At 36.5% G+C, this 13,525-nt stretch overlaps 1 protein-coding gene across 1 annotated transcript in view; it reads right to left on the bottom strand.

Moving 5' to 3' along the window:
• Positions 1–6: 6 nt before the first annotated feature.
• LOC103680816 (gamma-taxilin-like) overlaps positions 7–13,525 on the bottom strand; it is a 36,570-nt gene continuing 23,051 nt past the window's right edge. The window contains exons 4-10 of the mRNA XM_040625515.1: positions 12,720–12,884; positions 10,643–10,837; positions 9,544–9,663; positions 8,017–8,091; positions 5,165–5,257; positions 2,932–3,027; positions 7–2,039 (exon numbers count right to left, since the gene is read on the bottom strand). Coding sequence (XP_040481449.1) covers positions 1,719–2,039; positions 2,932–3,027; positions 5,165–5,257; positions 8,017–8,091; positions 9,544–9,663; positions 10,643–10,837; positions 12,720–12,884 — 1,065 coding nt within the window. The 3' untranslated portion in view covers positions 7–1,718. The remainder of the gene's footprint in view (positions 2,040–2,931; positions 3,028–5,164; positions 5,258–8,016; positions 8,092–9,543; positions 9,664–10,642; positions 10,838–12,719; positions 12,885–13,525) is intronic.

Here is a 13,525-nt window from a genome sequence, read left to right as displayed (position 1 = left end):
TGAAGAAGAAATGCCTGTTTTTGTACAACCATGTTTTTTCTACACCTTGGAATCCTTGATTTTACAACTCTGGGGTTGGGGGAGGGTTCCACGAAATGGTGTAACCAACATAATTTAACTGATTGCAACATTTAAACTTTTTCTGGGCCAGCTACAAGGTTTTTAAACAGGGCTGACAGGCAAAGGTCAGGTAGTAAATATTTAAGTCTTGGTCAACTCAACATTTGTAGTATGAAAGCAGCCCTAGCCAATACAGAGATGGTTTGAGAACTCCTATTCCAGAACAGAGTACATACTGCACATACTACAAAGCAATTTGGAAGGGAATTCTTGTCGTAAGGTTCTTTTAATCTTGCTAACCAGAGAAAATATTCTGGAACGAAACCAAATGCTTTCCAAACAAAATGCAGACCTTATGAATGTCTTATAATATTTCATGCAATAATATCTAACATAAACCTACTAAACACAAAACTGTATAGCACATGGTCTAAACCACACAGCTTTCGGTCCAACATTTACCTTCCACACAAAGCAAGTGCCACACAGAAGTGTGGCAGCCACATAACTATCTTAGTAAGATGTTAAGACCTTACATGCAGTGGGGTTCTGGTGCAATATGATAATTACTATTTCTTCTGAGGGAAATTCTATTTGTGACACATAAGCTTCACTTCCCCTCAAAGTAGTGTGTTGAAGCCTGATGGAGAGACTTTTAAAAAGTTCTGGAAGGATATTGTTTGGTTTTGCTCATCCTGGCAGACAAACAGTATCAAGTTTCATGTAAATTTCTTTTCTTTCACTGTCTGGCCCTTGATTATCATGGTCAGTGGTGAAAGTTACAAGTACCTCATGTTCCTGGCTGTTTTACCTATTAGGTGATTTGCACTTTTCAACCCATTTTAGGTCATAAACATGACAGGAATATATAAATAAGGCTAGGTTTTGAACACTGAAATAACAAAGTAAGGAACAAAATTACAAATTGCAGAAATTTTGTCGTCATGAATGCAGGGAACTCAATACTCATTTTTTTTTAACGTGTTTTAAGCTGAAACCAAAGCAGTAGAATGATTTTTAGTGACTCAAGCATGAATCAGTTTGTCCAATTACTTGCCTGCATATGCTATTTTCTTTACAAAGGACATCTTCTGTTATACATATTGTACCACAATCTTGCAGGCATCTCAATTTGCAAGTGATGAAAATATTATCAAAAAACCTCATCTATATCAAATTTGCTTTGCTTATTTCATATCCCACACTTGAGCTTTATTTTCACATGGCATTTAAATAAGCTGCTAGACAAAACTAATCATTCTTATATTTTCCTTCTTTGTATCAATGGACTACAGAGTTTAAATTAGTATTAGTTTTCACATTGGGAAAGCAATGACAACTTTCAATTTAACTATAATTACACAAGGGGCAGGGTTAAGGCAAACGAAAAAGTGAAAGGATTAGGCAATGAACACATGTATTCCAGTGAAGGGGACGGTAAGGCAGGTGTGCAGTACAGCTGTGGAAAATGTATACATTAAAACAATGCAAAACTGCTTAGCAGCCTCCTGTACCACACAGTCCAATAGTTTTTGAAAAATACAGATATCATAGAAAAAGTTAAGAACATTCACCACAAAACCAACAGTAACTAACACAGAAAAGTTACACAAAATACCACTCAACAGAGTAATCACACTTCATGTTAGTCAACTGAATCAGTGCCTGGAAGAGACCATGTACAGAGAGTCTTTGGAACTGCTTTGTGTTTCATTTGCTCCCTCAAGCTCAGCATCCAGACAGACTCTTCGAGTTTTACTAAAGGTACTTTTCAACTCTTTCTGAGAAGCAAGAGCAGTGCAGGACGGAATGACAGGACCAGCTAAATCTACATCCACTGCATTTACAGAGACTCGCTCTTCCAGGACTTCCACCTGCTCCCTGAGCTCATTTCTTTCCATCTGGAGAGCTCTACACAGCTTCTCTAACCTTTCCAGTTTTATTTGAAAGGACTTGTATTCGTTATCTCGGACAGCTTTCTGAGGGGGGAAAAAAGGATAGAAATCATGTAACCATTCTACATGTAAATACAAATCATATTATTGCATAGAAAAGAAAAGAAACTTAAGAAATTTGTGCTATATTGTAAACTATATTTTGTTCTCTATTGAACGTTCCTCTATACTGATATTCTATAGCAATGCAAAAAGTTAAATATCCTTTTTTCACATTTCTTTAAAGTAACCAAAATCCACTTCTTGATTGCAAGTATCTACGTCAACTTAACAAAATTCAGGATTTTAATTAAAATGCTTATTTCTTCAATATTTCTTCCTTTCTACCATTTTAAACCCTAATATTTCTTTTCATGAAATGTTAAGTACTCCAATCCAGTTCAGGTGAAAAATTCAGTAATCACAAATGAAATATACTTCACAGCTTTCTTTATAGCAAACCTTATAAAAAATACTTAGCTGACTTTGTAAATGAGTAAGTGAAGATACAAAATCAACTGAGTTAAAAGTCTGTGCTCTGTCCCCACGAAATCTTCCCAGAAAAGCTGGGATTCTCAAGTTATCGACTTCTAAACCAACAATAGGAACATATGATGGACACTTGTTAGAAATGCAAAATTTTAGGCCATACCTCAGATCTAATGAATCAAAAGCCATGGAGGGGGGACACAGTTTAACAAGACTTAGTCTGTATAAGCTAGGTTTGCTATAGAGGAAAGCAAAATCTAGTTACATTATAGCTGTCTATAACACAACCCTGAGCTAATAAGTTGAGGAAAGAATTATGATCCCTCACCTAAGACAACCTAACTTACTACAGGCAATAGACCACGTAAGTAAACCTTCAGAAGTTCCAGCCTGCCTTACTACTGAAATAAATGAGTGTTCACTGTTCCTTCACATAAAGCCTTCTTACCTCTTCAGCCATTTGCAGAAGAACTTTATTATTATTTTCCCATTTGGTACGCCATATTATCATTTCTTTTTCCAGTTTTTTAATTTTCTTCGTCATCTGTGAATCAACACAATTGCAAATTTAAATTCTAAATTGCATTCCCTGACCCACCAAAAAAATATTTTATATTATTCCTCCCCTCCCTCATCAGCGCACTTGCTTCAACCAGCTGATAGTGGTGCATGTCTTGACTGTTATTAGCAGAACTAATAGAGTAGAAGGCCCTATAGGGGTGGCAGCAGGAACCAAAGTAGGAAGGAGTTTCATATTATAAGAAAAACAACAAATTTGATATCCTCAATTTCAGTGGAAGCCACACATGGAAACTTCAGATACCACCACACTCTGAACTCTTTCAGTTGACACTGGAGTGCAATTTATTCCAGCTAGAGGTACCAAGAGATGGGACCACCTTCTCCCTAAATTGTATCAAAAAATGTCCATGATCTTGAGGTTTTTGTAGAGACAGTACACTAACCTAATTCATCAGATTCTGGGAAAGACAGATATTCTCAGTCCACAAAGACATTAAGAATCTAAAACCCTATCAAGTATCAGAAGTAAAGGCCAGATAATTCAGATGAGTGATCAGGAAAATGATACTGAAATTACTAAATCCTTAGCTTTTACCATCCTCACAACTCACAAGACTATTCTATTTCAAGGCTGTATTAAAGACAAAAAGGGGGGTAAAAATAAGAGTGTTCTTAAATTAATGCTATATGACTCCAATTCTCTGAAATTCAAAATCAGATTCAATTATGCCCATCAATAACCCATATTTCCAATATTCCTTTAGTGTTGCCCTGTTCCAAGTAAAGACACCACATCAAGTGCTGTTAACAGAAATTAGGATAAGACAGAGCCAATGCCCTGTACCACAAGTAATCATCCAGAAAAGTACCACAAGGCAGGGTAGGACAATGGCTGTGGAAGGAGCTCCTGAAAGATCTTACATCAGTGCTACCACCTGGTATCTCTACAAGCACTAGCAACTATCACACAGAAATGTGTTCCAATCCAGTGAGTTCACCAGAATGGTAGCAAACTCAGGAGTCCCTGTCCTAAACTACTCTGCATCAATGACACTCATGTGCTAGATCCCAACTAACACTTTCTCTGTCCGGAGGAGTTTCCCTTCCATTGGAGCACTCAGGTGAAAGGACTGGTAGGCACAACCAATCTGCTACTTGACGAATTCTACACAGTACTGAGTATTAAAATACCTGATGGTAGTAACTGGAGTACTTAACATGGCTAAGCGGTGTTTGAAAAACAGCAGATACTTTGTTATTCCCATTCTCAACAATGAAGGAACAGAAAACTTAAACAACTTATCCAAGGTCTAGCGTAAGTGATGACGAAGATTATTAACCCGAGAAATTTGAGTAATGAGCATGTTCTCTCAACCACCGTGTAAGAGCTAATAACAGTCATGCCTGATATGTATTGAATGCCTACAAAATGCAAGCCTTACTGTTACTTATCCTCTATTGACCACCATTTCTTTTTCAATCCCAATTTTAAAAGGGGAAATGCCAAGCTAAATTGCTCGCCCCACAGAAGTTACACAATGTAAGTAACAGAACTCAGTTCCAAGTCCATGCTCCAAACCAAGGTGGCTGTTTATTTGGGGAAAAGGCAGGTAACTGTACCCTAAAGTTGCCACTTAACTCACATTCTGAACTTAAATACCCAATACATTTTTCTACACTGAGTTTTAACAGTATTTTTATATTTTATAAGGACATCTGTCCCTGTATATTGTATGTATAAAGATCAAATATAAAAGAGTAAAAACACATTCAACTTACCTAGATCCTCAGAAATAATCTATTTCAACCAAAATACATAACTTCCCCTGATTTTTTAAAAAATAATTTATATAATACTTTGTGAAAGAACTAGGTGGGGACCATCTGAAGTGATTTTTTTAAAACAAAATCTACTTCTAACTTGTAAGTTGTCTTTAATAAAAGAATTATTTTTAATGATGACAGTATTTTCAGAGCATCAGGATCATGAGCAACTTGGGGTAACTTTAGGACAAAATGTCTAAGCATGCCAGGTGAAGATCAGGAAAGACAAAGTTAAGATCATATCAGTTCAATATAAACTCATCCAAATACTAATTATGCTTAAAATGAGCTCAAATAAAATTAATGGTAATATTCTAATAAAATCATGTAAATACCTTTTCCATTTCCTGCCTGAAGGTTGTAAAGAGTTCATTGCTTTTTGCCATGGTTGTCTGGAATTCTTCAAACTTATCCATATAAAGAGAAAGCTACAGAAAAAAAGTACCAAATATTCTAAGTTCCAGATAAGCAGATTTAGAGTCCCAAAGACTTGCAAAAGAACGTAATATGTTGAAACATTAGTTACTTGTTCTAAGTGCTACAAAGAAAAAGAAATGCTCTGAAACTTTTGAAATCTTACTGATTTAATCTAACTATAAATTTCTGAAATATTCAAACCTTTACGAGCTGTACTATGTCAATTATAATGAAAACTAAAAATTTCCTGTAACTATAAATTTCCTATAACTATAATGCTTTATGCACTACCCATGCTGTCCATACATTTGAAAAACTTCTTGGGAAAAAAAAAATCTTTCTTTTAGATCAGTAGCCTGTATAGTCCTTAGCTTGATACCAAGGTTAGATCTTTCCTTAATGTAGGCAGGAAAATAAAACAGCAGCTGAAGAATAGTTTGGTTGGAGGACAGAGAATTTAGTGAAAGTAGAGTTGATGAAAAGGAAAGCTAAATTAAGGTAGAGATGCCAATATTTCTTTTAATGCCCACCCTCAAGAAATTTTTAAATTGTAGCTGGGAAGATACTGCTAACTAAGCAGCCCAAAGAGAATACAGCATGCTGAGTCACTTTTTTTTTTTTCCCTCAGAAAAGGAGCTGTAGCAGAGGGCAGGAACATGCATAGTGGTGGCCAGAACAGAAAGCTTACATAAGTGAGTGCTGAGCTAGGCCTCAGGGTGGGCTGTAGTGTTTCATGTAGACCAGGGGATACCATTTGGATAACATTTCCAAATATGAATGTAATTAATTTAATATAAATATGACATACATATTCTATGTTACATGTTATGTATTACGTGTAACTATAATATATGATTATATTATGTGTTTTGCCCAAGAAAAGAATAAAAGGCCATCAGAGGCCCAGAAATAATATAAGTGATATCTTTCCATTTTCATCAGTACCTTATGAGAACTAAGAAACAGAACACATGAACATGATGAGGAAGGGACATGATGTGGTATGATGGAACCAGGTCACCGAGTTATCCCATGTAATGGGTTATATGGGAAACAGCACTTAAAAGCAAGTTCTGCTGCACATGGGAGGGAGAAACAGAGTAAAAGGAGTGTAGTTACCAGTAACAGGGTAGACAAGATGACTATAAGATAACCAAATCACTTCCACAGAAAGGGGAAGGCAAGGGCCAGGCTGAATAGAAACTCAGTAGCAAAGTGGAAAACACTGTGGAAGACTTAGCAGCAGTCTGTAGAGGGACACACAATGACAGGGCTTCCGAGGGTGCTGGTCTGCAGTCGGAGCAATGGTGCTGCTCATGGAGACAAAGAGAGCAGTTTAGGCTAGAAGTTATGGCAGTCTGCACATGGAGTACACGTACTAAAGATGGAACATCCAAGTAGACAGTCCCATTTGAGAGTTCAATGCTGACCTGCACTGGATAGTTAGTAAGTGGCAATGACCATCACACCTGGACTTACATGCCTGCATTATGTTCAACACACACTAATATGACTCCCTCCTCCACAAATGCTGGAAACTGACATGTGAGACTGATTCTTGGAAAGGACAGCTACATTTACAAAGCTGAATAAGGAAGAGGCGACAGCAAAGGATACAAAGTAATGATGAGATAACACAACCCATGGTAACACAGATGTACAGACAAGAAAAGTTGCAATGACAACAGTCCAACAGAATCAGAGCTGCCTGGGAGCTTGGTCAAAGGCCCTTTGCTGACTGATACTGGAAAAATTATCAGTGATCCCACATTAAAGAACACCTTCCAAAGCTGTATATAGACACTGTATGCCTTTCTCCACATGAATCCCCTTTTCCTTTTATATGGACTTCTGAGTGTACAGGACTAATAAGCAGGGGTTTGAAGTTTCTAGAAGCATCCTAAACAGAGTCTGATTGCTCTTCAATTTTCACAGTAAGTGAGGCTACTAGCTTTATCACTAATGTCACATTAAAAACTGTTCCCAAAGCGATAAAGAGCACTCACAGAAGGGTTGCTCATGAACATGTGTGCCAGTCTTAAGATATGAGTCCTATTTTAGAACTAATTAAGAGAGTCCTTATGTTAAACACCGTTTAATAAAATTTTAAAATACGTGGTATTTTTTTAACAAAACATAATTTCATTAACCAAAAGAATAAATTATAAGGATAAATACCTAACTGTTACTGTTTATAAACAACACGTAGATATTAGCAAACTTTCAGAGATGGAAGCATGATCTTTCCTGGATCGTTTCTGGATCGTTTCGTGAAGCAAGGATGAAGCATCTGCTTCCTTTATTCCACACAAAGCAACCACAGAAGTTGGAACTCAAAAACAAAGAATCTCAATTCCCACTTAAAAAAGTACACAGACACACATATACACACTCACCTGCAAATGAACATAGTGAGCATATGCAGCTTTTTAAAACTACACATATAACAAGATATGTATTTTCTGCTTTTATTTTCCTCATAGAACAAAGTTCAAAAGACTCTGGAGAAAACAACTTAGGACAGTAGAAACAGGACACTGAAAACATAGGCTCACCAGCCATCCAGATTTGCTTGGGATTAAGTGCATTCTTTGAGACACAGAACTCACAGTGCTAATTTGAGAAAAGTCCTAGTTAATTTATGATGACTTAGTTACCGTAAATGAAGAGGAACATTCCAAGAGTCAAAAGCTCTATTTTTCAGTTCTAGCTGACATTGGCTGGGAACAAGACGACTCGCAAATTTTACTATCCTCTGTTGTCAAGTTACCTGCTGTTTTAATTGTACTTCTTGCTGTTTCATTTCTTCACATTTGTGCCTCGATTCTGCTGCTTCTTTTAATAACTAGAAAACAGAAATATTCTGGCAAAATAGTAACAGTAATTACACACGTCACTAAAATGTCAAAAGACCAGATACTTAGGTTTAGTGTTCCCTGTCATTATTTTAGAAAGAATCTCAGCTCAAGCATCCTATTGTATCAGCTGCCAAGTACTTCTATCTTTGATCTGCACCACTTGCTAATACTTTGGAATCTGGGAAACATCTTTAAACTTAAGAAGAAAAAGTACCCTGGAGGCATAATAAGATTTATAAAACTCAAGGTTCAATAGTCATGTTAGGTGAACGAATCAGACATCTACACTTAGAAGCACAGAACAGGGCTGGAAATCTTCATGTTATCTAGATGGTTTAGAAATCCCTTCTACTCCATGAGAGAGGCAAGAGGAGGCACGTAGAAAGGGGATACATAGAGCAAAGCAGTGAAAATAGACATCAGGTTTCTGATTACATTTTTAAAAGTGGGGAAGAGAAGGGTGTAGTTTTGGACCTGGGTTTTTAAGAAAATTATATAGTAAAGTTGTACAGTAGGCAGTTGTGAATTTCAGTCTTTGAATTGCTGAAGTAAAATGTCACATATACTACAAATAACCCTTAAAGGTTTGTAAACCAACCAAAAAGTATAATACATGTAATGTACTGAACATATGTATACATACACACGCACGTACACACACACACACCACACACATACAGTTTATACTCCAGGTTGGAAATGAATGGCAACAGTTCCTTCAATTGTACACCAGGTATCATTGTTGCATTGCACTAAAGGTGTCCATGCTTTGAAAAATCCATCTCTCTAAACTCAGTATGGGTTGTTCACATCCTAAGTAAGAATCAGAAACTGAACATCTAGGTTACTTGAATGAAATGTGAAATGCTAGATGGAATAGTCCACAATTTATTTAAGGTAACTTAAGCACATACAGTTTGATTTGCATATGTTAAATATGAGGTTTCACTATGCTTACGATTACCAACACACAAAATAAGATGAGTACATCCTTGGGGGAAAAATGCTGCATGATTAAGGAAATAGAGAATTCTGTTAAATTTTACCAGAAAATTATACCAGAGTTGTTAAACAACCAGTAGGAGACCGTAAACTTGGTGTGAAATGTAAGTGCCTGTAGCTCTTACGTCCTAATTTGCCAATACCTGCCACAACTTTTGCACGTGGTGACTATTACCTAAAAATCAAGATAACACTCTATACATGAACAAAATTATCATCTGCAGGTCTTTCCACTAACTTGGTTTAATTATTTCCAATTCTATTTTTATAAGGAAATTTCATCTGAAATAAAAAGCAGAATGTATTCTAACATTTCTCAATCTTGACAGTAAAAAACCAACTGCATGCCCAGGTCCATGTAAAATATCGAATGAATTTAAGTATTTTAAATGGTTTGTTTACAATTGTGAAACAATGTTTTTAGGATCAGAACTTACAAACTCTCTCTCCCTTTGGTGTTTTTCATCAGCTTCCTCTATGAGCTGTGTTGTTTGCTGAAGCCTGGCATCCACAAGCTGTTGTAGTAGTTCCTTATGTTTGAACACTTTATCAATATGCTACAGAAAATATAAAATTTCTTCTGTCAATTAATGAAAAAGGGTATACAACTGTGAGGATATACAACACAAGTTAACAATAATTTCCTCCCCTGTTCTTCTTGCTCTTACCACCATAACTACTAATATTGGGTATTTCTGTCCTTGTATTTGCAGAAGCATCTATTTATGTCACCTTGCAAACCACTCTGCATCTAACCCAATCAATGGCTCTAACCCAATCAATGGCTTTGTATTTCCTGCTTCTGCTGTACACTGAAAATTAGGCTCAAACTATCAAAAACAAATAATGCCACATTTTACTACCATTAAAGCATAAATAAAGGCAGAGGAATGTACCCTTTGGAAGAGGCACCCTGTACACTTGAATTCTGAAAGTAACAAAATTTAATAAGCATGTTATCACCAACTTCCTCTTAAGCTAGCTAGCACAGAACTTCCAGACTACTCTCTAAAATAACTGCAACTGTACAGCTACAGATCATTCCTGTAAACTTACTTTGTGTGACAACCAAGATGACTTGGTGTTCTCTTAAAAGAAGGTCCTTTTTTCCCCTCAAAAAGTAAGTAGGTAGACTGCAATGGTACTATACATTGTATTATCATAGATTTATAATGGATTACCATGGAAGTCTGGGATACTGGATACTGGGAGGGCCAAACATTTATTTACTGTTAGGATGTATATGATAAAAAACAATCTGTATGTTAAAATCACAATCTTCCAGTATCACATGGAAAATAAGTACCACTCAACATGTCTTGCAGAAAGTACCTCACACAAATCCATAGACCCCTGGGTCATCAGTGATGATCCCCAATTCGTCCTTCAGTTCATAGTGTACCTAATACTTTCCTAATGAATGCCTGAGTACTGCCCATGAGTTTTAGAATATTTTCCTGTGATGGGAGTCTTTAGTAATGAATGGCGGAAAGTTTTTCAAAGTACCAAGATGCTGAATAAACAAAACATCTTTACCTCCTCTCTCAGTGCATACTGTTCAACCAGCTTCTTCAGCTTCTCTCCTAGTTCAGTGTTTTCCTGGCGGAGTTTGGCATTGTGTATGTCATGTTGTTCCAGCTGTGCTTGGATTTCATTTAAAGTAAACTGGAAACGTGCAGTTGCTTCTTTACGATGTTCTTCTTCTTCTTGTGCCTGCTGCGTATTTTCTTCCTTATTAACCAAAATAATTTCTGTTACTGGTATAGAATAAACTTATACATAAACTGCTCATAATTCTATATCGGTTCATGTAATCCTGCCCCCAAGTACTGTTTCTCACCTACAACTCCTTCTCCTGATCTATGACCAGAAAACTCTCATTTAAAAGCAAACATATTTCCTAAGTAGATAATCAGAGAGAAAAAACTGCCCTGCTACAAAATACTGTTTACTGACTATGCAGACCTTACTGCCCAAAGCACAAGTAAGGAGCTTCTCCACACAGATTCTTTCCCATTATTTTCCCAACTATTCTCCTCATTACTTTGGCAGGGCTTCATTCTCTATCAGTCTGAAGAGAGAGGTTGCATCTAGCAGCCTTCTTTTTGAGTGACACCTTCCATTCCCTAAGAGTCAAGGACAAAATGGAATCTTTATTTTAAAAGCTTATTCTCCCAGTACTCATCACAACACATGTCCTCCTTAATACCCAGCACTGGGTATTATACACAACTAATGAATCGCTGAACAAAACAAAAACTAATGATGTACTATATGGTGGCTAACATTAAAAAAAAAAAAAAAAAAAAAAAGCTTACTTTCCATCCTTCCTAGGATACAAGCACAAAAGACCTTTACCTGAACAATGATCAGTCTGGTCAAAATGTTACTTTGATATAAGAAGAAAAAAAATCTACTTTCATTAAATCCAAACTTAAGGCTTCTAAAGGGAAAAACAAAAACAAAAACAAACCCCTCACACCAGACAACGATTCATTACCTGAGTTGTCTTACATTCCAGGTTCTTGGGAGTTTGCTGTGACAGAGGTAATCAGAGACCCCACTTAATCAAAATCCTACTCCATTTTTACCCGCTTAGCTACTGTTAGCTAAGGTAGGCACATTCCCATTATAGATGGCAGATTCTTTCTAGAGTCTCTCTTCTTATTCCTTCTTCCCTGGTCACACAAAAATTGATACCTGTTCCCTCTTCCTTTATGTATAAAATCATACACTTTATGTATAAAATCATATGCATACATGTATACACACATATATATATATAATCCTTTTTATATACAAATAATCAAATAACCCCATATATATACACACACACACACACACACATATATATACACACACACATTTATATATATAACTCTACATATAGGATTATTTATTTATATATAGGACTATATACATTTATATATACTTTTTACATACATACATACGTACATAAAATCAGCCTAGGTTTAAGTACTATTCTGTAGTATTTAGCAACAGAACAGCTGAAGATTGGCAGAAAATACTTAGGCACACTAGCCAATCAGTATGTACAGTAAGGCTCTGCAACCTGTTTGTCCTTCTTAAACTCATTTTGATTCAAGTCTATACGTACTAGTCTCTTCATTTCAGCTAAGCACTTCATTTCTTACCTAAGAAGAACATGGTAATCAGCTAAATTAATGATCAGCAGAATAGATGGTGACCTTGAGCTTCCTAATAAGCCGGAAAGCTGTGGACATAAACATCGATACCATCTAGATTCCCTGTGATCAATTATAAGGAATACACACTACAGATCTCTTCCTTAAAGCTGAAACCATGAGTTGGATAGAGAGAGTGAGTCTTAGATTTATAGTGGACTCACATACAGCATTAACTCAGGCAAAAATGAATAAACAAGTAAGCAAGGTAGTATGTCCTTGAGGACCCCACAAAGTCCTCTGCTCAGGAACCTAACCTACCAGAGCAAGTGTACCTAGAAGTATGATCAATCAGCCATTATTACAACCAAGTTCCACTACAGCGGAAGAAGAAAGTATTTACTTCAAACACATACATAGGGATTATAAAATCATCCTAATGATCTCCCAAAAATGAACAAACTAACCTTTAATGCCTTATTGTGACGCTGAAGTTCCCTGCAAAGAGACTCTAGTTTGCTCCTTGCCAAGACAGCCTTGCTGTGTTCACTCTGCAAGTGAACTTTCTCTTTTATGATCTGGGCTTGTTTCTTCTGCAGAATCTTCATTTGCTTCTGAACATTTCTGCTCTCCTNNNATTAACTCCAAGCACTTTATATGTTTACAAAGTAAAGTAAGAACCTCTGAGTTACAGTTGGCAGAACTGGAAGTACCATTATGGAACCTTTTCTACTCCTCTCTTATTCAGTTGAGACATAAAAAAAGTATGCAAATAATTTAGTGTATGAAGAACATTGACCTCAATGTCTATTTTTTTAATTAAAAACAAAAACAGATCTTTTAGGAAAACGTCTTACGAATGCACACCATCTGGTTTTGCTTTTCTACAAGAACATAGGAAAACACTTTATTGAAAAAATTAGCAGCTCTTTTTGAGTGACAAGAAGGCAATTATAGACTTAGAGCAAATTATATGAGTCTTGCTGACAGGACATTAAAGCTTTCACGAAGAAAAATATGTTGACAAATGTTGACTTATCAAACACTTACAGGTGGGACACCTGGGTAGTTCAGTCAGTTAAGCCTCGGACTAGGTTTTGGCTCAGGTCTAATCTCATGGGTCATGGGATCCAGCCACTTCCTGCTTGGTGCTCAGCAGGGAGTCTGCCTGAGATTCTCTCTTCCTCTGCCCCTCCCCGCACATGCTCTTGCACTCGCTGGCGTGCTCTCTCTCAAATAAATAAATCTTAAACACTCTTGGAGGCAACATGTT

The sequence above is a fragment of the Ursus maritimus genome, unplaced genomic scaffold (genome assembly GCF_017311325.1).
Source record: "Ursus maritimus isolate PB19 unplaced genomic scaffold, ASM1731132v1 scaffold_85, whole genome shotgun sequence".
In the NCBI taxonomy this organism is placed as follows: domain Eukaryota; kingdom Metazoa; phylum Chordata; class Mammalia; order Carnivora; family Ursidae; genus Ursus; species Ursus maritimus.
This window is presented reverse-complemented; position numbering and strand designations above follow the sequence as displayed.